At 40.8% G+C, this 23,753-nt stretch overlaps 2 protein-coding genes and 1 long non-coding RNA gene across 4 annotated transcripts; 2 read left to right on the top strand and 1 right to left on the bottom strand.

Moving 5' to 3' along the window:
• The first annotated feature begins 12 nt into the window (after positions 1-12).
• On the top strand, positions 13-15,467 carry CEBPZ (CCAAT enhancer binding protein zeta). 2 transcript variants are annotated; one of them, XM_084203549.1, is made up of 16 exons: positions 13-171; positions 546-2,041; positions 3,127-3,358; positions 3,690-3,864; positions 4,220-4,308; positions 4,771-4,824; positions 5,506-5,608; positions 6,488-6,556; positions 7,702-7,768; positions 9,048-9,148; positions 10,499-10,556; positions 11,565-11,773; positions 12,741-12,824; positions 13,290-13,351; positions 13,438-13,519; positions 14,231-15,467. In XM_084203549.1, the coding sequence occupies exons 1-16, from the start codon at positions 16-18 to the stop codon at positions 14,368-14,370; spliced, it is 3,177 nt and encodes a 1,058-aa protein (XP_084059675.1). In that variant the 5' UTR covers positions 13-15; the 3' UTR covers positions 14,371-15,467. The 2 variants fall into 2 exon arrangements, with proteins under 2 accessions (XP_084059675.1, XP_084059674.1); XM_084203548.1 differs by having other exon boundaries at positions 546-2,062.
• LOC311152440 lies at positions 14,099-16,550 on the bottom strand. Its single transcript, XR_014616068.1, has 4 exons — positions 16,413-16,550; positions 14,798-14,842; positions 14,452-14,535; positions 14,099-14,331 (listed from the first exon to the last, which is right to left on the bottom strand). It is a non-coding gene; the product is annotated as an uncharacterized lncRNA (long non-coding RNA).
• A 2,381-nt stretch (positions 16,551-18,931) lies between these two features.
• Positions 18,932-23,362, top strand: SULT6B1 (sulfotransferase family 6B member 1; the record flags this gene model as incomplete). Its single annotated transcript, XM_084202645.1, has 5 exons — positions 18,932-19,157; positions 21,115-21,357; positions 21,887-21,981; positions 22,263-22,419; positions 23,232-23,362. 5 exons carry the CDS (start codon positions 18,932-18,934, stop codon positions 23,360-23,362), a joined length of 852 nt encoding a protein of 283 aa, XP_084058771.1.
• Positions 23,363-23,753: the final 391 nt, after the last annotated feature.

Here is a 23,753-nt window from a genome sequence, read left to right as displayed (position 1 = left end):
TTCCGGCGGGCGGCGATGGCGGCCGCGCTCTGGGACTTCGGCCTGGGGGAGCGGAGGAAGGCGGGCGGCGATAGCGGCGAGGAGGACGACGACGACGGCGGTGAAGAAGCAGAAGGCGGAGATGCGGGAGGCTTCACGCTGGAAGAGGTGCTGCGCCTCGGCGGCACCAAGGTAAGGGACGGGGGGAGGGAGCGGGAGCACGTGGCGGCCGGGACCCCCATCCCGGGACGGGCCCTGGCGGGGCGCGGGGTGTGCGGGGCCCACGCAGGTGTTGGGAACAAGTTCTTTGCTCAGCGCCTGGTGAGGCACTGGGACAGGTTGCCCAGAGAACTTGTGGGTGCCCCATCCCTGGAGGTGCCCAAGGCCGGGCTGCGTGGGGCTCTGAGCAACCTGGCCTAGGGGAAGGTATCCTTGCCCATGGCAGGCGGTTTGGAACTAGATGGTCTTTAAGGTCTCTCTCAGCCTAAATCATTTAGGGATTCTGTGGGGAAAGCTTGGGAGTCATGGCAAACCTTGCCCGTGACAGCTGTGCCCTGTCTCCGCAGCAAGATTACCTCATGCTGTGTGCCGTGGACGAGGAGAGCGAGATGGTGGATGGTGGCAAGAAGGACACGATCGATGACCTGAAGGAAGGGGAGCTGGAGGCGTTCGTCAGCTCCCTGGGGCTCAGCAAGTATGCAAAGAGTTGCCTGGTGGTGGAGGGGGATGAGGATGGTGATGGCAGCAAGGAGAAGGAGAAGCCTCCAAAGAAAGAGAAGAGCAAGAAGGAAACAAATCGTCCTTCACTAGAGGGGAAAAAAGAAAAAAAAGGAAAGGAAAAGGCAAGCAGTGTGAAAGACAGCAAGAAGAAACAGGCTGGCGGTGATAAGGGCCAACAGCCTTCCGCAAAGAAAGAAAGTCTGGAAGAAGATTTTGAATTTCATGCTAGGCAAGCAATACTGATCAAACCGGGGGGCAAGTGGTATGATCTGGAATACACCAGTGAATTCTCTCCAGAGCCACAGAATCAGACACTTTTGTCCAAGTATAAGGCCCTGGCCCAAAAGCTGTATGAACACGAGACAGACCTGTTTAAGAATAAGACAGACTATCAGAAGGGGGCCTCTTCTGCATGGATTAAAACTGTTGTGTCCTCGGGTACCTTGGCTGACAGGATGGCAGCCATGACCCTTCTCATCCAGGACAGCGCTGTCCACAGTCTCCAATTTGTTGAGAACTTAATAAACCTCATAAAGAAAAAGGGCAGCAGGCAGCAGAGCCTTATGGCTTTAGATACTTTCAAGGAGCTTCTCATTACAGATATCTTACCAGACAATCGAAAATTGTGGTCTTTCTCGCAGCGACCGCTTAACAGCATAGTGCAGATGTCGAGTGGCAACAAGGACTCAAGAGACAGGCGGTTGATCCTTTGGTACTTCGAGCATCACCTGAAGCTGCAGATAGCAGAGTTCGTGCAGGCCTTGGAAACACTGAGCCACGATTGCCTGACAGCCACCAAATCCCGAGCGCTGGCAGTTTCCCACGAGCTGCTCTGTAACAAGCCCGAGCAGGAGAAGGCTCTGCTGGTTCTGCTGGTGAACAAACTGGGTGACCCTCAGAACAAGATCGCCACCAAAGCCTCCTATCTTTTAGAGACGTTACTTCACAAGCATCCAAATATGAAGGGAGTAGTGTGCAGTGAGGTGGAGAGGCTTCTGTACCGCTCAAACATCAACGTGAAAACTCAATATTATGCTATCTGCTTTCTAAATCAGATAGTCCTCAGTCATGAGGAAAGTGCTTTGGCTAACAAGCTGATAACTTTGTACTTCTGCTTTTTCCGGAACTGTATAAAGAAAAAGGATGTTGAATCCAAAATGCTCAGTGCTCTTCTTTGTGGGGTAAACAGAGCTTACCCTTACGCTGAGACTGGTGATGAGAAAGTGAAAGAGCAAATGAACACCTTGTTCAAAGTTCTGCATCTTGTGAACTTCAGTACCAGTGTCCAGGCCCTGATGCTGCTGTTTCAAGTGATGGACTCTCAGCAGACTGTGTCGGACAGGTACTATGCAGCACTGTACAAGTAAGTGGCAGGTTGCATTTTAATATACATTTCATTTTAATTTTAATTTCATTTTAATGGTAGTCACCATTAATTTAAAGTTGTAGAAATACTTTGCTTTGAAGATCATGCTAGTTTTGTGTGTCGTTGGCTAAAATTCCTGATGTTTTGTAGGAGCTGGAAGAAAATGCATGTGATTTCTTTGATTTAACATGAGGATAAAAACAAAATACATTGATAGGTCCTGAGAACACGCGTGCATTTTATCCTTTGCCACTCTTCTGGTGGCTTGTTTTACTTCCTGATGTTATGTGAAACTAATTGATAACTATTCCTTCTGAAATCACTTTTACAGATACTAGCCTGTAAAGTAATTAGGCCTGTAAATTGGGCCCGTAAATAGCCTAAAATCTTGTTTCCTTTTTTTTTGTCCTTATTTTGAGGAGGAGGAATATTATCTTAAATTTTTTAGATTATTTAATTTGTGTAGCTAGAAAGCCTGTGTTATAAAAATATTGCTTTATTTCTGGTCCCAGCTGATTATTTAGACTCTTTGTAGGATCCTTACAGGTTTCTGTTTAGATGACCAAGGGGAAGTTACTGATTTTTTTAAAAAGGGTCCCTGAGAATGTGCAGTGTATTTAAGGGCCTTACTGTGCCTGGAAAAAAATTGGAGTAAAAAAATGAACTTGCCAGTACAAGTGTCTGATCTGATTGTGAAGCGTGCTGATTTTTAACCATTTGCTTTCTTTTTTTTTAATGAACAAATCAGATCAGTTTCTTAACACTGAATAACTCAAATTTTGAAACTGTTTTCAGTTGAACTCAGTTTCTTTTTATTTTCTTGCAATGTTTTGTTTACCAAGGCAGTTTGTTTGTTTTTTTCTTTAATCTTCAGTGTCTCATATATACCCAGAAATATTACACAGCTCTTGACAGTTCAGGATTGATCTTAATGTTATGGAGTACTGAGGAGCAAACTGTTTTTTAGATGGCACTCTGAATAATGTAGGTAATTGTTGATAGCAGTTGTTCTCCTGTGTGCATTGTGACAATCAGCAAAATTTCTCCTATGTGTCCGACAGGAAGCTTCTAGATCCTGCTTTAGCAACGTGCTCAAAGCCATCCATGTTTCTAAATCTTGTCTATAAGTCTCTGAAGGCAGATGTCGTGTTGCGGCGTGTGAAGGCCTTTGTGAAGAGGCTGCTTCAAGTCACTTGTGGACAGATGCCACCCTTCATTTGTGGAACCCTGTACCTTCTGTCTGAGCTTCTGAAAGTAAAACCAGAGTTAAGGGCCCAGTTACAGGATCACATGGTATGAGATGGTTTCTTTATCTCACTGCTTTTTCAATAAGAGCCGTTTTCCTAACCTGTCTTTTAGTAACCATTTGCTAAGATGTTTCTTGAGATGGGGAGGGACCATTAGAATTGTGTGTTCTAAGCAGTAAACTTCAATTTTAAGTGCTATATCAAGGACAGAAATCTGTATTAAACATCAACCATTATTTGTTTAATTTTTTGTAAGTAGCTCAAGAACTTTTAATTTTTTGTAAGTAGCTCAAGAACTTTGTGTCCATTTTCTAAAAAATCAAAGTAAATCTGGAAAGGAAAAGCTGATTGCTAATGGTTTTTGTTTTGTTTTTTAGGGGTCAGATGATGAAGAGTGCTTTAAGGATCAAGAAGAGGCTGAAGAGGATGAGGAAAAATTTGTGGATGCTGACAAAGAAGTAGAAGATAAAAAGAGAAGTACAGTGGAAAATTCTGCTAAAACAAACAATTCAAATTCATCAGCCTCTTGGGTGCATCATCTGAATATGGGAGGTAAATTGGCAAGAAAATACATAATTTAGCAGCTAAGAGTCCATAACAGGGACTTGTTGGTCAAGAGTTGTTTTAAGATTAAGTGATTAAAACATTATTTTAGTTTTTAAACTGAAGTTTGGTTGAAAGCAACCACTCAGAGCAGTTTATCTCTTACCTCAACAATGATGAAAACACTCTTGGCTAAGGAATTTCACTGTGAAGGGCAGCTGAATACAGCCTTTTCCTGCTGCCAGATGAGTCCCTGGCCTGTCCAGCTGTGAGTGATGGACAGCATTACTGTTATGGGGAAATGAGAATAGTACTCTTGTGAAGTTGCCAGAGAAAATTTGTTTAGCTCCCTTCTACCCCACAGGCAGGAAGAGTGAAGCTTCCTATGACCCTCTGCACCGAAGTCCTTTATACTGTGGTGCTGAAAGTACAAGCCTTTGGGAACTGAAGAAGGTAGGACATTCTTGAATTGCTGTTGTTGAGTTTAAAAGTGTGGCCCTTGTATGAAGGGAGGAAAAATAACTTGGTCATTCTTAAAGTAGCTGCTTGAGTAGCAACAGAAAGGTTAAGGCTGACACGTTGTTCAGCTTTAAGCTTGTATATGTTCCATTCAATACTGATATTCTTGAGTAGGGAATAGGAAATTTTTTAAGTGAAGATCTGGACAATAATAATATTTTTTGACTGTTGGATCTTAGCTTTGATCATTAAAGCTTTTTAGTGTTGACTTAAATAAAATTGTAAGTGAAAATGTATTTAATGCAAAAAAAAGTTTAGAACTTGAAGTTCTTTAGTTGTTAAAGTGCTTCATCAGCCTTGCATGGCAATGTGTATGTCTGTTATTTGGTAAGACCACAGAGTGGTCTGACAACATATTTTTTAATTAGAAATAAATGAATGGCTCATGTTTTTCAGCTTTCTGAACATTATCATCCGTCTGTGGCCCTGTTTGCAAAAACAATTCTAGAAGTAAGTGCTTCTGCTAGCTTGTTGCTTTGAAGTTTGATATTTTATGTCAGGTGTCTTTTGTCATCTGAAAAAATACATTATAAAGTCTCCTTGCACTTTGTGGGTAACTAGCAGCTCTGCAGAACTCTTATCATACTCTAAAATTCCAAGCTTTTCATGGAATGACAGTGTTATATGTAAAGGAGACTGCTCACAAAAGTTTTAGTTTTGTAGAAATGTAGGTATTATAAAATTCTTAAAGCTTTATTAGAGGTTTTTAAATATCTTTTTATTTAATTTTTTTAAAATATGGGAAACCCTACTACAGGAACAAATTCTTTTTAAAAATACTGTTGTATGCCAAAACCACTCCAACTTTCACAAATATGTATTTAAAAGATTTATTTTTCATTTGAATGTATGGTATTGAAATGATGTTGAGTATTAACTGCTGTTAGCATGGTACATTGCAAGGCAGTTTATCACTAAAACAAAGTGAAGGAGTTGTGGTTTAATTTAAAAAAATAGTGAAATTGCAAAAAGAAGAACCTGATCTTGAACATAAACCTGATTATGTGGTATAGTATCCCCAAGTCTTTACTTTTTAAAGTATGTTTTAATGTTGAACTGATTGAATCCTCTGTGTTTGGATGGTGTCTAATATAAAGACCTTAATGGTTTTTGGCTTTTTCCTTCTTTCAGGGGAAGCACATTCAGTACTCTGGTGACCCTTTGCAGGATTTCACGTTAATGAGGTTCTTGGATCGCTTTGTGTACAGAAATCCCAAGCTCAGCAAAGGCAAAGGTAGGCACTTCTCTGTACCACGTGATCCTGGTTATAGGTGCTGTCTCAATTGTCTTTCTCTCAGATTGGCCTTGTCAAGTATTTGGGGTGCATGTGGTGGAACAGAGGAGGGGGATCAGTCTTCAGGGCTGCGGGAGAGATGTCTGCAACCCGGAACCAGCTGACAGCCACATCCTCCTGGCCCTCACACCTGCAGTGCAGTACTGCTCACTTTGCAGGAATAAGCAAGGGATAGGGAGATGTGAACACTACAGAATGGTTGAGGCTAGAAGGGATCTCTGAATCGTGGGCTCAAGCAGAGACACCTAGAGCAGACTCTCCAGATGGCTTTTGAATGTCTCCAAGAGTGGAGACTCCACTGCCTGTCTGTGCAACCTGTGCCAGTGCACAGTTGTGCTTACAGTGAAAAAGTGTTTCCAGGTGTTCCGGTGGAGTCTCCTTCATCAATTTAGTGACCCATCACTTGGTTTCTCCAGTATGCCGATATCTGCTTTATAGTGGAGAGCCCAGACCTGGGCACAGGGCTCCAAGTGTGGTCTAACAAATGCCAGGAAAACCATCAGCCTTCTTTGCTGCAGGGACACAGTGGTAGCTCACAGTCAACTGGGTGTCCACCAAGAATACCAGGGTGTTCTTAGCCAAGCTGCTTTCCAGCTGGGCAGCCCCCAGTGTATACTGGTCCCGCAGTTGTTCCTCCTTCAGTGCAGGACTTTGCTCTTCCCCTTGTTAAACTGCAGAAGGTTTCTATCAGCCCATTTCTCCAGCCTCTTGTGGTCATTGTGGATGGCAGCACGACCCACTGGTCTGTCAGTTGCTCCTAACAGTTCTGTATCAATAGTCATTAAATAAAAATTCTCTCTGATTTATATTCTGATATAGAAAACACCAGCAGCGTGGTAATGCAGCCAAAGAAGAAGCAGTTTATGAAGGATATGCAGAATCTTGCAGGTAAGTCTGCCCCTTAAATCAGTTAAGATTATGATAATTAAAAAATCCTTGGTTGGTTGATGTAGATGTGTCATCTGCACTGTCTGTACTGTTTGTCTTAGCAATAAAAGGAAGTGCCATCCGTCAGGAGTGCAGTGGTCATGCCTGATGTTCAGGATCAGACCTCATGTTCTTGTAAGGATGTATGGAATCTTCACAGATGGAACTTCAGATCTATTGAATAATTTGAAAAAAAAATTATGTAGAGAAAGTCAGTTATTCTATAGCTGTTTTTATTCTGCTCATTATGATTGGCTTAAAATACCAGAAAAATGAATCTGTATAATTATTTAAATCAATTTAAGTTCTTTCATTAAATGATATAGATTGCTCCATACAATGCCACGGCTGCAGGTGTTGTTAGGATGAGTGTAAGGTATCTTTAGCCCTGTTATTTTGCTAAGAGTCTTCCTGCCTCCAGAAATAAGCTGCCTTTTGTCCAGTCCCACTGTTTCTAACAAGCAAGAATAGGATTTAGTTTAAAAACCAGCAGTTAAAAAAACCGGAGCAAACTATCAGTAACACATGCTGCTTGAGGGCAGAAAGAGGTACCATCTTCAGTGGCAGTGTCTCTGTAGCATTCCCAGGGATGTGCTTGTTCACCACCCTTGGGTCTGTTGTGTTGCAAAGAGGTTTTAGTTATGCAGATTAGTAAGTACTGATGTACCTTATTGGCTGTTTTCACAGCTGTTAAAGCTGAAAGTAGAAATTTTAGCCTAAACACTTAGTCACATTTTTTAGTTTATTCTGACTTGCAGGAGCAATTTAGGAGCAATTCTGTCCTGAGTAATATACTACTAATAAATAAATAAAATAGTGGTGTTAGCTTCAAGATTAAAGTATTTGAAAAGCCTGCCCCTGTCTGAAAAGTTTACAGTATTGTTACATTGAAGATGGCTGAAACTGAGATTACACATTTGAAGTCTTCTGTACAAAGTACTCTTTTGTATATGGTCAGAATTGCTTTCTGTGTTAGTCTGAAGAGTTTTTCAGATAATCTCCCCATTATTGAATGGATGAAACCGTGTGTCTGCTTATATCTACCTCTGGAAATAATAACCAGCATTTCAACTTGGGGTAAAATCAGTTCTTTTTTGTTTTTGCAGTCAACAGTAGGGAATTCCGGACCAAAGATGAAAGCAAAATCCCAGTGGATGAAGTGTTCTTTCACAGGTAATGGAAAACGTGTGAATGTTCATTTAAAGTGTTGTTTTTTAAATGCAGTGCCATTAAAACCCACTGCATTTTGTAAGTACTCCCTGGTATTTCAAGTATTTGCAAATTTTGGTTCATTTGAATGACTTACTGCTTGTCTTGGACATAATTTTAACATTTGTCAAAAGTGCTTAAGAAAGAATATCACCTGTGAACAAAGGCAATTGGGGCTGGTAGTTTAAGTAAATTAAGTAAGCTGACACTATAATAGGGAAGCCTTAAGTAATGGGTAATGATGAGTATCTTGTGGGTTGTAATTCTCATGCATTAGAGGTGTATATATAATAAAAGCTGGAATGTAACTTGTTTATGTTATTAACATCAAAGCTTATTAGAATGGAACAAAAAGAAGAGCTACTTTTCAGAGTATTTAGTTTTTTATTACTTATAGTTCTTTCTGTTTCTTTGAATTTCCTTTGAGATTATGATATAAAAATGCAGTTGTAGTACTAAAATTAAAGTGATGTGCATTTGGCAAAGATTTGTTTTTATTAGCTCAAAATACCGATTACCTGTGTCTCCTTAGGAAATTATTATTTGAATTAACTTCATTTATTATAAACTAATTGATACTGTAGTATTGAGGAATATACTACTACTACTAAATAAATAAAATAGTGGTTAGTTTCAAGATTAAAGAAAAGTATCTTAAAAACATGCCCCTGTCTGAAAAGTTAACAGTATTGTTACATTAAATCTGGCTAAAACTGAGATTACACATTTGAAGTCTTCTGTACAAAATATTCTTTTGTATATGGTCAAAATTGCCTTCCGTGTTTGGTGGCTCTTTAACATGAAATGAAGTTGAAAATGTCTGACAGAATATAAAACTAAGACCCAAAAGAAGACTGTTATGTGAGAAAATTTAATAAAACTTGATGGGTGAATGTCTTCTTTATTTTTTCCCAATTATATTCAAGTTGAATTTGATCCGTTCTTCCTTCTCAGTCTAAGGCAGATTTTTACATCTTTGTTGTGTTTTTTTTTATAAATTTATGATGTTAAAAATAACTTCTGCCACCTTTGGCCAGTGAAATTTCATTGTTTTAAGTATTACAGTAGTGACTGATTTTTTGAAAAACAAAGGAAGTATAAGTCTCTTGATTTTAGATGTGTTTGAAACAATCACAGTTTTCAGCTGGCAACATACATGGGAAACAATTGCAAATTTTTTAATAAAAAAGTCATAAAGATCCTCCCCTGTAATTTTGTGTCTGAGAGCAATATATTATTTCAGATTTTATTCAAAGTTCGACAAGAAGAGAGAGAAACAAAAGCGTTTGGATGATGAAGAAAGTGTGGAAGATGTGGATGATGATGAATTTGAAAGAGCATTGGGTAAGGCTGTGTTCCTCCTTGCAGTAACTATCCCAGTATTCCCAGATTTTTCAAATTACTAATTTATCCTTTTTATAGTTCAGATTGTGTAAAAGAACCAGATAGAGGAATATGGCAGTGGGAGAAAACTGGCTTTCCAGTTGCTCTTTGTGCTACTGCCGACAGCAGTTCCTGCTATGTGCTGTGTGAGCTGCCTGGGTGGCTGTTTGGAAAAGAGGCCTTGCTCCCACCACTGCAGTAGTCAGCTTGTTTGAGTGGCTGGAAATTGTCTGATTTTGAACTTACACTCATCAGTGGCAGTTCATGCCCTTTTGTTCTTTTCTTAATGTAGTCTGAATAACCTTTTTAACAGCATGTAACATTTGCCTCTGCTTTTTCTTTACTGCTGGGCCTTTTTCAGTCTTGCTTACAGTTTCTCTCATAGTTTCTAATGTCTTTCATGAGGTTATGACTTCAGGAAGGTCATTGGCAAACTTCTGCAGTAGTCTTACCTCTTCCTGTAGCATGTACTTTGCTTTGGAATTAGTGTGTGATTTGTTTCAGAATTTAAATTTGTTAGTGTACCAGAAAATGTCCATTTCAATGTTCATTTCAAGTTTTGCTTATATGTATTTAAAAAAAAAATCCAGTTAACTCTCCATAATTGTTTTGTACAGTATTTTGAGAGAATTCTACATTCTTTTGTCGGTGTTCTTAGTGACTCAATTAATGTGGTCTAAGTTACAAGAAGAATCTGTTACTAATTGCATTTGTCTTTTATTATTAGTATCTCTAATGAGAATTTGCTTCATAAATTCAGAAGCTTAAAATAACAACCCTATATCTGAAAATTAGATCTTTTTCAATGCTAGAATCATGGAATAGCTTGGGTTGGAAGGGACCTTAAAGATCATTGCATTCTGTCCCTCCTGCCATGGGCAGGGACACCTTCCACAAGACAGGTTGCTCAGAGCTCCATCCAACCTGGCCTTGAACACTTTCAGGGATGGGGCATCCACAGCTTCTCTGGGTAGCCTGCTCTAGTGCCTTACTACCCTCACAGTAAAGAATTTTTCCTAATACCTAATCTAAACTCTTCTCAGTGTGAAGCCATTCCCCCTTGTCCTGTCACTACAAGCCCTTGGAAAAAGTCCCTGTCCAGCTGTCTTGTAGCATCCTTTAGGTACTGGAAGGCCACAGGAAGGTCACGCTGAAGCCTCGTCTTCTCCAGGCTGAGCAACCTCAATGCTACGAGAGGTGCTCCAGGTCTCTGGTTGTCTCCTCTGGACTTGCTCCAACAACTCCATGTACTTGCTGGATGCAATGACTTGCATATTTCTTTGTAGTAATAACATCTTTTTTTCTCCCTAGATACTTTTGAAGCTGCTGATAATGCCATTGTTGGCCAGGATGACCTTGATTTTGCTGGGTAAGACTTCAGATTAGTTCTAACTCCTCTTGTCTTAGTATCTGTATAGAGTTTTACTCTGTGAAACTAGATAGACCTTTTTCAGAATGATTTAGAATATCACCTTGCAAGAAAGGCAGTATCAGATTTACATTGAGTAATGCAGGTTTTCTGCATATCCCAAAATAGTTCATGATGACTTTGGGATGCTTATGGTCCTTAAATGAGACCTGAGTATCGGATTGTCTTAATGAATGAATTAATTATTTGTTTATTTTATACAATGGTGTGACCCAGTAAGCAGTGTAAAATCTTGTTTTTCATTGTCTCAGGTTTCTATTTGAGAATTACCAAGTAGAAAAGGAAGTAGAACGAGGCATAATGGCACTGCTGCCATAAGTATTGGCTGTAACTGGACCTAACACAATCAGCTTTGTGAGATCCAGAGTCACAGAGCTCAGTTCTCCTGCAGTCAGCACTTCCATTAATCATAGCATCATTTAGGTGGGAAAAATGAACCTTTAGGTTCATTGAGTCCAATTGTAAAATGATTAAGCAGCTTCTATTTTACTCAAAGTATCTATAATGCAGCATTTGAATTTGAACAGAGACTTTTTCCCTTGAGGCAACAGCAGAATTAAAATCTAAACTCCTTGTGAAACTTGAAACATTTTTGTGATCTCGACTGGTGCTTAATAGAGGAGTTTGTGTTTTACAGAAAAGACTTTCTGAAAAGGAGCAAACACACAGAGGAGATAAAATACTGAAGCTATCATTTCTGCTAATTTCAGAATAGGATTCTCTCCAGAACTTCTTAAAATGGTTGACTTTTATAACACAACTGCCTATACTAATGTTGAAAACACACCTGAGTGTATAGTATGCATATTTTAGGTCGCAGCCTTCATTTGCAGTAGTTTGCAATGATGTTGAACTTTCCTAACATATTGTTTGCCAGTAGATAGATGTCATCTAGATGCAAACAGTATTTTCCAGATGAAGTGCTAAGCTTGTTACATCTTTTTTTAGTAATATAAAAAAGAATCCCAAGGGTGGAAAGAAAGGCCAGAGTGGTGAGGGATCTGGTGCTGACTGGGAGGATTCTGATGATGAAGATGACTTCAGCGATTTGGATGATGAGGAAGTCTCCTTAGGAAGTATGGAGGAAGACTTTGAAGAGGATATGGATGAAGAGGGAGGTGTATTTATGGATGTGTCTGAAGATGATGATGACCTAGGTAAACTGCCATTTGTTACTGAAAAGCAAGAAGAAAAAGCTTTAAAGCAAATTCCAGTTTAGTTATCTAGGTCGGAAGTTAGGCAAAGAAATGACCAAGTCCTTCTCTGTACAATGAAGTCTTTAAGAGAAGCATTTCCAGGCACAATCTCCTAAGTGAGAGTGGGAATTAGGCATCAAAAACTTCCAAATGAGACATGTTTCTTTCATTCTGAAAATTTATGCACAAATAACTGGCTTCAGTAGGCAGAAATATTAAAAGAGCTCAAGGAGAAAAAAAATGTGGTAATTGATAATTTTTGTATTTCTTTAGACATAGTTAATGCTGATTTTTTTTAGATGAAGTAACTTTTATTGAAATGGCTGTCTCACAACTAACAGCTTACTCTTGTAATACAGCTATGCACTCAGGTTTTTATTACTACTGGAGTAGTAACTGGTTCTTGTACCAGTTACTAGTTGTACTAGTTACTACTTGTACCAGTTCATGGTTTTATTTTTTCACCTGAAAAGCAGAGTTTACACAGAATACAGTGCACGTGGCTGGAAAAGCAGAGATTAATGGAGTATTTCAATGAATAACTAAAGGTCACAGGAAGATGACTGAGAGTAGAGGAGGTGCTCATACAGCTGTTAACACAATCTTTCATGAGATTATTATTTCACCAACTTACAATGCAGACATTTGAGGTTTACTTAATGCCTGCTTTTAGCATTTGTATTTTATGTATCATAGTATCCTTCCCTTCTGGTGCTGTGGAAACAGCAGAAAGAACAGCACACCAAACACCAATTTTTAAAGGTCCAGCTTGAGGAAATACTTGATTTGCTTGTGTGCACTGTCTTTTAAAGACTTGGACCATTATGACAAATACGCCTAGAAAGGAATTTTAGTCTCTGCTGCGCTTTAAATACATGTACATGGTGTGAAAAGTGGTGACTTATGTATTTGGGTTTTTTCCTGTCAGACTCAAACAATGACAAGCAACTGAAATCCATCAGTAAAAAGGGCAAGAAAAAGAAAGATATGAATTTTGCAGGATCACTGGAAGGTAAGAAAACACTGACATGAAAGCTTAATAGAAATAAAATAGTCCAAAAACCTTTGGAATAGAGGGATTTACTACAGTAGATTATCACATTTTGGATCTAGGTTCAGATCTGAATAAACCATAAATGAAAAGGAGATTATTCCCAGCCAGCATAATTCACAGTAACAATCTGCTGTTGAAGAGATAAGAATTGAAGGAGGAATTTTGAAGAAGGATGAAGTTGTACTGGTGCTTTGTGCCTCTCTTACACCTGACGCACAGATCTGTGCTATTTAATTCTTGGTTGGAAACACTTTTTTATACTTTTCTTTTGGAAGGAGTGGGAAACAAAGATTTCCAACATAGCTAATTCAGATAATCTCATTAAGAAAAAGTTCAAAACATGTAAAACACGGGAAAACTTAGTTTTAGTGTCTTTGGGAACTTGAAGTTGTGTCTCATAAGAGTAATACTCTTTGTTTTAAGGATCCAGGCGAGGAAAGAAGAGAAAACTCCAAGATGCTGGTATACTGGCATCTGCAGAAGAGGTGAGTTAGATCAGTGTTTAACAAAAAGTGATCAAGCATTTCACCTGTTGCTTTGTAACAGAATACTAAAATTTCTCTCTTTAAAGTTTGGCTATCTGCTGGATGAAAATGCTGGCTCTAAGTTTGACAATATCGGAATGAACGCCATGGCCAACAGAGATAACGCGAGTAAGTACATGCTGCAAGTAGCTGGCTGTTGTAATGCTGAAATTCACTTCTTTCCCTTCAGGTTCTGTGCATGAAAAATGAACCACCTTTAACTGGAACACAGGCTCAGAAACCACACACAGCAGGGACAGTAGCTCAGCATCAGTAAGATGTGACAGACAGTTTTCTCCAGTGACGAGAGACTCCCAGTGCTAAATATTAAGTGGGAGTAGTGGAGTGAATAAGGCTTCAGAAAAGTGGGAGAGGCTGTCCTTGGCCCTTTCACACTGTGAACAGGGACAGGCAGGATGCTCTTTGTCAAGCATTTGCGTGAATTCTGCTCAGGTAAAGTGTCATTGATGCCTTGGGAAGGCATTAAGATACTGCTGTCTACCTACCTATTGGACTGTCTCCTTGCAGTATCAGTGAAGCAGAAAGTAGTTTTCCCAAAACAATTGTAATTAATTACGTGTATATGTTGGTTGAATAAACACTGCATCTAATGCAAATGTGCCTAGCATTAGTAAAATACAAAGCAGTGTCTAAAACTCTGAAATGGTAGGGTTTGTTTTGTGAAATGAAAAAGCCCACAGCTTTCTCAGAAATAAAAGGCAGTTTATTAACTTCTATAAATACAGTAGTCAAATTTTAAATTGGACGTGATTGATCTGCATGCCACATCATGGTGAGAGCTATCCATCAGCTCCTAAATTCTCATCTTTCCTTTTCCAGATGTCAAACAGATCCAGTGGGAAATAGAGCGTGACAAATGGCTTCACAACAGAGATGTGAAAAGCATCATCAAAAAGAAGAAACAGTTCAGGCACAGAGGGCTGAAAAACAAGTACAAAGGCAAAAAATCAAGACGATGAACAGGACATCTTGATGTGGACATTTTAAAAATAATTATTTTTAAATTTTTTTTTTTTAATTTAATGACACATCTTTCTTACTTCAGTTCTTGCTGCTTAACCATGTCATCTGGTCATTCTCCCTTATGCCATGAATTCCAGACCGCTCATTGGATTTGTAATAAACTGAAAAATAGGAAAATCCATGTTAGCTCTAAGTTAGACATATCTGACAAGCAGCCCCTTTGTGGCTGGTTTTATTCAGTGTATAACCCTCCAGCTCTGAGGTCTCTGTCCAACAGTCTGACACTCCAGCCATGCCTTAACAATAAAACCTTCTGCAGTGTCTCCTGGGGTAAGGTTTAAGCCATCCTGAGATATTGTTGTGTATATTAAGATGCAGCAGAAGCTTCAGCCATCCTTCTGAAGCCAACGACTACAAACCCACCTTCCAGAATTGATGGAAACTTCTTCTGCATTGTGTATCTGAAATCTGTCAAGAAAGATAAATCACAGTTACTTTCCCAGCATATATTAAGATGAATAATTAAATTCACTATTTTTCTAACTAGAGTTGTCTTATCAAAATTTGTTTAAATTTTGTTAGTTACAGCCACCATTAAATAATGTGATAGGAATTTATTTTTAAAAATAATTTCAGAGACTGCATTCAGGTTACTCATGTGTGCAGCCCCATCATCACAGAGTTTTCTGAGCTTCCTCACTATTGTGATAACCAAGTCCTACAATTCACAGGAAGCTGCATGCCTCTTATAGACTGGCATGCAGGTAACACCAGGGAAATTTTGTTTCCTTGTGCAGATTTAGATGTTCACTGAATGGTTCTGTGGGCCACTCTTGACAACCCAGTAGAAAATCACAACAGGTTTATGCTATTTTTATTATTTACAGCAGCTTGTAAAAGGATGTTAGCTGTTCTAGTACTAACTCAAAGAAAGCAGTAAAAGCCTCACTCTGAGTTCACGGAGCTGTTAGATTAGCCCACTGCACCTTATAGAACTGCAGTTATAGAGAAAATGCAAATGCATATAGAGAATATGCAAATTGCAAAAGAGGAGAAAAAATCCCAAAGATGAACACCCAGCATCAAGTTACAATAGGCTGAAAACATCTGTTCTCCATATTTTTGTTACATGTATTTTCTAATAAAAAATACAAAGATGGCTGAAATTTAACAGCCCGACATCGTCTGGATCCTGGAAAACAAATGCAAACTAATGTGAAGGTGAAGCTCGGCTTGTACTTGGCACGAAGACCACACCACTGCCGCAATGGGTGGATTCTTGCCCTCCCAGCCAAAGCAGCAGCTGCAGGTAGCAGGACAGGCTCTTTTCCCGAAGGAAGGACACGGTCTGTCTAACCAGTGCTGCACCCTGCAGAGCCCTGCATACAAAGCAAGACCGCTGCTCTGCAGAGCAAACCTCCTTGTAGTAACCAAACGGGGGCTTTGCTTATTCTTTCTGTGTTACCTGGGCATGGAGTCCCAAGTCTAAGAGACCTGAGGGACTGAAGGAATAATCCGGGAGACACGCTAGCCGCCTCCTGCCAGCCGGCTCTGTCCTCAGCCTGGGAAACGTCAAATCGCAGAGGCTGCGAGACCCAGACACAGCCAGGACATCCCTTCAGGGGCTCAATACCAGGTGCCTGAAATAGGACTGATCAATTCCTGCCTCGTTTGCGGACAACCTCTCTCCCTTTCAATCCTTATCCGGCCCGGTGCTGCTACTGTAACACCGCGGAGGATTCCTCTTTGTTCCTGGTGTGGTGGCGTGCTGCCGCCCGAAGGATTGCTGGCGGGCTTGGGTTTGTCAAACTACAACAGCAGCTCGTTCTCCACAGGTAAATCCTAGGGCCGACGAGCCAGCCCTGTGCGCCTGCACTCACCCAAGCCCAGCTCCTGGCCCCACACGGCAGCATTTCCTTACACAGCCCGGCCAGTGCGCGGTGTTCCGCGGGCACCGCCGGCGGACCCCGCGCGGAGGAGCCTCCCCTGCCCGCCCCCCGTCCCCGTGGGGGCGCGGCCCCCGCCCGCCCCGCCGCACCTTGGCTGCGGTCCATGGCGCGGTAGAGCAGGAGGGCGCCGAGCAGCCCCGCCGCCTCCAGCAGCAGCAGCCCCCTCAGGACGCGCCGCGCCATGGCCGGGGCTCGGCGCCTTCCGCCGCCCGGAGCGCTGCGCAGGCGCCGCCGCTGCTCGGCCTCACGGGCCCGTCATGGCCGCGGCCGGGCCGCGCGGCTGTAAGCCGTGCGAAATGTCAGCTGTGTAAAAATCTTCTCAGGAAAGGGCGGGCTTTGTTGTATATCTGCCCTAATCAACGAGAAAATACATTAATCCGTGCGGCAGGTAGCGGGTAACAGGCGAGCGCTAAGTCATGGCCAGGTGTTAGAAAAAGAAATTGCTTGTCGGTAGAATTGCCTTGTCTTGGGCTCGATATGCTTCACTAATCTCAGACCTAGGGAGAGGTTAATAATACCCGGCGAGAAGAATGGACTACGGATAGGGGACACAAAGACATCCAGCAGAACCCCCATGATAAGGAACAAACCGATAAAGCAAACTCAGCTCGACTGGGTAAAAGGTAATTTCTGGCAGGGGCAGATTGTGACCACCAACTCATGGCCACGGACCCAGGAAAAGCACTGACCCACAAGAAGAGAAAGAATGAGCATGTTGACTGATTAGCATGAGAAACGAGGCAGTCATTAACTAATAGAATCTGGAAGACTAATTAATAAGGAACTGTGTCACTTGCAGCCAATGAACACTAATTCTTTAGTCTGCTAAATTGTATAAATAATAAAAACTTCTGATTGTTGGCGTGCTTGATTTGTGGAATACCTTGGAGCACTCGGGTTTGTGCAACTCTGAAATAAATAATCAATGTGTCTCCCAAGTGTCAGGAAAATGAATCCACGATGCCACAGGTTTATGTATGTCAAAAAAAAAAAAAAAAAAAGGAGACAGAGGAGTCCTGTAACTTTATTCAAATAAAGGCTAAAGGCCATGGAAATTTCCCATGGGGTCTCTCAAATTGTTGGGGGATACAGCCCCATTTTTATGTCCTAAGTTCCTGACTGCATCTTCCTCTTCCTTTTCTCCATGAAAGGGAAAAGGCACAGACTTTCCAAATCGCCTGCACTATGCTCCCCTCCAGTATGCACCCCCCTTCCATTATATAAAAGAAAAAAACCCCTATTCCTAATTCTATTAAGTCTTTGTTCTTTTTCTCTAGGATCAGGAATTTAACACGGCCTTGGCTGAGCAACAGTCTGTGTTGATAGTAACATTTTCTAGAGCTAAGTGTTTCTTCTGTTACTTCCCTATCTATAAGTTCTTACCCCTATCTACAAGCAGATTTACATGGTCTGTTTGGAAAGACACAGTCATGTTTTTCCTTGCATTTTCATTGTCTTCTATTATTCATATTGCTTTTAACTCATATTATGGGACTGACTTTATTGCCAAAATAAAAGATCTTCAGATTTTCCTTAATAGGGATTTAATTTTCATTGTAAGATGCTTTCCCCCCCTCTGCTAATTAGATATAATATTTTTGCTGCTCATTCTTACAGGGAGATTAATTTTCCAATTCTCTTTATTCTTGTGGATGGGTTTGCAAGTATTGCTTGTACTCAATGGGATTTCTTAGTAAAGTAATTCCTGCTCTGAGGATTTTAAGTGAACAGAATCAACCCAAGCAGCAGAAGCTTAGGGTTGTTGGAGAAAACATGGATCCAAGAAAGGAATTAATTGCGTTATCATTGTAGCAGTTGCAGCTCTAACCAGAGAGGGTCCTGGGTCGGGGTTTCATCTAGCATATAGAATTTGCATTGTTTGGTAAGTTCTGATGTGGAAAGAAACTGTAGTGTATTTAGGGACTTAAAAAGTATGCCTGTAGCATTTGGGGTGAATTTATAGCAGCTGTGATACAGAACACTGAACTGTAAGAGGCCAAATAAAAAAGGAGCAGGCACAAAATGTAAAATATGCATCTTTGTTTTAAGCAGCCTGTAATCCTTTTGGGTTTGGGTCCAGACTCCTGCTGAACCCTGCACAGAGGTTGTTTGTCATATCTGGGCAATGGCTTTTATTTTTCAAGGAGTTTGGAAGAGTTCAGGTGTGGAGACATGATATGTATGGGTTGTCTCTGACGTTTAGTAACTCAGTAAACCTCTCCTGCTTAGGCCAAAGGATGAGTAGATTAAAAAAAAAACAAAAAAAAGGGGATCTCATACTGTTAAGGTCAGACAGTTTGTGGTAGCTCAGCAGGAGAATATTTTGCTAAAGACCACTGCTAGTTGTTCAGTAGGAAAGAGGTACACAGCTCCCTGTGGTTTGCTGAGGAACGCAGCACTTTGTTACCTGGTAGGCACTCTGGTGGAAAAGCCTGTATGCTAGGTGAAAAAAGGCAAGACTAGAGGAAAAAGAATGAAAAGGAAAAATTACCTGCCCCAGTCTGAAACTGGAAATTGCTGGGCTCCCTCTTGCCCCGTGATGTGACATTTGGACCCCCCAAGGCAGAGTACCACCAGGCAGAAATAAAAGTGTCAGCTCCACAGCTCCATGGCGGGGGGCGCTTCCCGACCCGGACACGGGGAGGCTGCCGTGGGTCAAGGGGAACACCCTGCTCCCTTCACTGCCCTGCCAGCAGTCGGCAGAGCAACATTTGGGCAAATGGGAGTCACGGCAGCCTTGGGGAAGCTGGCTCGGCGGTGCCGCTGCAGGAGCTGGCCACAGGCTCATGCTGGAACGGGATGCAGCACGCAAGATGCCTTCCTAAGGGTCAGGGGTGGGGAGGGATGCAGGTGTCCGGGAGAACAGCTCTTCTAGCGCTTGTTCTGGCGCTTGCCTTACGGACACAGCTACAGGCACAGCTGGGGACATGCACTGGCAGTGACACTGAATAGGTGACTCTGCTTTGCCCTTGACCCAGGGCAGCAGACAGAGACAGACACTTCCCTCAGCAGATTGAGCGGAATTTCTTGCTAATTCCTTCCTTCTACCCGGAATCTTCCTATGTGTCTCTCTGTAAAAGACAGCAAAGCTCCCATCATTTTCTACCACTGCCTATGTTAGGAATATATTAAAAAAAATTAGGTGCATCGTTGAGTCAGTTTTGCCTCTGGAGGTGATTCAGGATGGTCACAGTTACTAAGCAGTTGACACTCTCATTAATGGAAAACATTACTTTGTTTATAATCATTTGAGTGCTTTGGTGTTGTCATTTCATTACTATTACACTGAATTAAGCTTTGTAATGAGGAGGCTGTGACATGTTATTTAAACTTCAGACATGTCTCATTTTGTTCTCTGGGTTTCTTGGTGCAGGTATGAAATGGCTTATCTAAATGATTTGATATTTACAACTGTCCAGAGTATACACGTAAGTGCACAACTAGTTTTATTAAATGTGGAGATCCAGGTAAATATAATTTTAGTGAAAAGAAATTGTCCATTTAAAACTGTTTTTTCTCTCTCCTGCACTCCTGCACAAAAGTTATTAAAATAAAGTCATGCAGCAAGTAAGGCTATTTCTCCTAAAATAGGGGAGAAGATAATTTTGGATGACTAATGCCTTCTGATTGGGGGCTCTTTCACACAGGAAACTCTCACAAATCATTGCTGCACCTGTGTAAAAAACATGTTCTCTCTTCTGTTTCTGTTTAATTCTGAAGAGGATAAAATAGATTCCATTTCTAAGGATTTTGATAACATATCTGAATTATAATCACCTCCCAAGTCTACTTTCAAGGAAAAAGTTATTATGGGTTTTTTATTTTTCCAAGAACAAGCCTCATCTCTCTGACAGTGTCAGTGTGCAAGACTAATTCTGGGGCCATATCCTTTTTTTGCCCCCAAGCAGGTAGCACTGAGGGAAAACAACTTGGAGAAAGTGGGAGTCTCGTGATACTTGGGCTCTCTTAGCATCCCCTACAATTTACAGTAGCCTCAGGGGTGCTGGAGTTGACATAAGCAGGGACATAGGTAGAGCTGTTGCAGTGCTCTGAAATTGCTGGAGTGTTAGGATTTCCTTTTTTATGCAACTCTTTTCTGTGCACAGGCAGGATGGGAATGAATGTGGCAGAAGTGTCTCTGGGGCATTGGCTGTCTCCTTGCAAAGACTCATGAGGTTAAAAACGTGAGTGTTTCTGGTACTTGGTCACTGAGCAGTGGCAGACACTTAGCACTTCCAAGTTGCCCCACAGAGGAAATGAATAATTAGTTAGAGATAGAGATTTTTTCCATGTGTTATTGTTATTTTTTCCTGCATGAGGCAGGAAAAAATAAAATGTACCTGGCAAAAATATTTAATGTGTATAATGTGTTTTCAGCAGTGTTTATGTTTCTCTGAGGATTACAGTCTCTTAAGGATTTGAAGAAAATTATTGAAAAATGGGAGATGATTGTAACAGCTGTAGTTTTCTAAAGGAGCTTTTCCTGACAGGAGGTTGGCAAATGGTTCCTTAATATTTCCCAGGTAGTTATGGGATAATATTCAATGACAATATTACAGACTCTCAGTTACATCCCTCTGCAGTTGCTTCATGACATTAACAAACCTTAGAAGTGGTGATAAGGTCTTTATTATGATTATGTTATAATTTTGTTCTACATGCCTTTATTGATACAATATTTTATACTCCCACTATGTTATTGGTTGCAAAATGTTTGGTTATATTCTCACTTTGGTTGCCAGGGTAGATGAGTGATCTAAAATTGTGGCCTCTTTCTCCCACTCCATATAGTAGTGTTGTTTCAAAACTCTAAAGATACAGCTGTTTCATTTTTCCATTTCCATAACAATGGAATGCAAAGTGTTCCCAGTTACAGCTCCAGGGATGAGTTCTTCTCAGGATACAGATCTGTATTTTTACAGATACTGGTTGTAGCTGAAAAAGCAACAGAAAAAAATATTTTAAAAACAACTGAATGGAGCCAGTGGGAAAACAGCTGTGCCATAATTAATTTCCTGATGGCCATATGTCACAGTAAAGGAGGCAGCTGAATGCCAGAAGGGGAGAATATCCAAAAGATGCTTTGCTTCTGGGTATTTGTTCTTCCAGCAAAGGGTGAGGGAATTGCATGGCAGCTGGACAACATCATTGGGTCGACATTCTGCCACTTAGTGTTGGAGGAAATGCTGCAGGTTCAGTGTTAATAAAATGGCAGTTTGTTTCTTTAGTGTTTCTCCACATTAGGCCAAATACCTCATTAGCAACCCATATTTGAGATGTCAGGCTTTGTCTGTTAAAAGATGTTTACAGGACAGTATAGTCACAGAAGGGAAGGACACAGTGAGTTTAATGTTTATGTGTGCAAACTGTTTCTACCTACAGAATTTCAGAGGGAGCCTCTGTCCTTCTCCTGTACAGACAGTACCACGGAAGAGACAGGCTGTTCTTTTTGTCTGCATTGATGTAACTAACAGGCAACAGAAGGCAATTCTCCAGTTGTACAGAAAAAACATACCCAGTTAGAAAGAAAGATCACACCAATGTTTTTTTCTTGTCTTTACAGTCAGCTGCGGATCCTGTTTTGATCCTGAAATCACCTGGAACAAACACATTGAAGATAAGAATATTGTGGTCATAATACATGAAGACCTGAAAGGGCTGCAGCAGATGCTGTTTACTGACAGCCAAAACACATCTGAGCCCATTCCTTGAAATCTGCTGAAATTAAGAGGAAATGGCACAGGTTTCTGAAAAAGCAAAATCTAGTTGATTTTAGTGACAAGTTGAGTCTGGCTATATGGAAGCAGAGTTCCAGAAAACAGAAATGCAACACAGAAAACAGTGAATGAACTCAGTAGATGATGGCAATGCACATCCCAAGTGGGTGACTCCCCTTTTCAGAGGAAGCATATTGCACATCTCACTTTCACTGCTTTCAGAACCTGACTGCCAGTGTAAAGCAGATAGCTGCCTTCTTTGGATTCTCACCAACAGCTGAGCAGATCCAGGCCATTGCAGGAAGGCACACTTTCCAGCCAGGGAGTGTTAAAGATCAGGAGACTCTTGGTGCTGTTGGCTTGATTCTTTTCCATAAAGGTAAATCTGTTTGTATTTTGCCAGAGTGGTGAAAGGTAGCTCTTAGTCTTGGGCAGACAGGAATTTGGATCAACAGATGGTTAATATTTGTGTGTAATTTTCAAGGCTGGATGTTGTTTAAGGAAACACTGATTGTGATTCAGGAATCTCAGTTGATTTCACCCCAAGGGCCGGTATCATCCCTCCATTGTGGTATGCAGGAAGCACCAAGTAAAAGAAAGAAGAATTTTATCTTGGCTTCTGTGATTACTGGGGATAGCCAGTAGACTGATTGCCTCCACAGATCTTGCTTCTTGGATTTTCTAAATAACCCTTGGGATTGCCTATGGACCACAATCAACTCACAGAATCCAGATGCTCCACAGATTGATCTGTGTTTTTTAGCCGTGGATCAGGCTAGAACCTCAGACAACCCCCAATTGTGAGCTCTCCAAAGTCTAGATTAAAGGTAGACTGCAGCTTAGAGCAGTGTCTGGTTGTAACAAACAAAGCTATTTCAGTTAAAAGCCACACTTTTGAGCTTTCTGGGTTGGTGTCACAGCTTCTGGTCACATTTTCTAGTCTTTTGCAGCTGTACAAGGTATATGCCAGAGCTATAAAGGCAGACCAGTAACTTCCCATGGTTGCTTTATGTTCACATTCTATTGAAGACACCAAACATAAAACATATGTATTCTTCTGTCAGATATTTTTTCATACAGGAAAAAAAATTTCTGAAATATGATAAGAAAGAAAAGTTAGTCTTTCGTTGTAAATGATACTCTTTGGTTGTTAGAGTCAATGATAATAATTTCCTCTTCTTTATATTCAAGGTAATTTTGGAGACTGGAAAAATGTTTTTGCTGAAGCTCAGAACCAGAAATTGGCTGCCAAATTCACAGTGAGCTTAGAAGTAGCTAAGCTGGGAGTGAAGTTTAAATATGATGTGTATTGCAAGGCCTGAACATCCCTTGCAGACAAAAACCCACTAATGTTCAGGCTGTTTTTCATTCACTTGGAGGAAACAAAACAGAAACCAGTACAACATCTAGTTTAAAAAATTTGAATATCCATCCAATTTGCAAACCTGTTTTTGCTGGTTTAATTACACAAGCAGTCCTTTCTTGAGCACTTAGTATCATTGATGGCTGCTGGGCTCTCTCAAACAACCTGTAGAGCTTCGGCCTCCCATGTTCTTAACACTGATTTTTAGCTTTGATCTCTTGTTTCTGGTAAACTCCTGTGTGGAATATATATGCAGTAATGAAACCTGCTGAAATAATTGGAAATATATTTAGTAGATTGGAAGTGATTTTCCAAGAGGTGTTTTAAAGCAATGTGGAGTGTCATTCTGA

This window comes from Fringilla coelebs (genome assembly GCF_963513975.1).
Source record: "Fringilla coelebs genome assembly, chromosome: 3".
NCBI classification, from domain to species: domain Eukaryota; kingdom Metazoa; phylum Chordata; class Aves; order Passeriformes; family Fringillidae; genus Fringilla; species Fringilla coelebs.
Note: the sequence above shows the minus strand (reverse complement) of the source record. Positions and strands in the feature narration are given on the sequence as shown.

What these genes read in the sequence shown, in the direction of transcription:
- CEBPZ (XM_084203548.1), top strand. Translation starts at nt 16, where the DNA reads ATGGCGGCCGCGCTCTGGGACTTCGGCCTGGGGGAGCGGAGGAAGGCG. An exon ending in TGAATTTGAAAGAGCATTGG is followed by an intron (nt 9,149 to 10,498) that starts GTAAGGCTGTGT and finishes TTTTCTCCCTAG; the next exon opens with ATACTTTTGAAGCTGCTGAT. An exon ending in TGAAGATGATGATGACCTAG is followed by an intron (nt 11,774 to 12,740) that starts GTAAACTGCCAT and finishes TTTTCCTGTCAG; the next exon opens with ACTCAAACAATGACAAGCAA.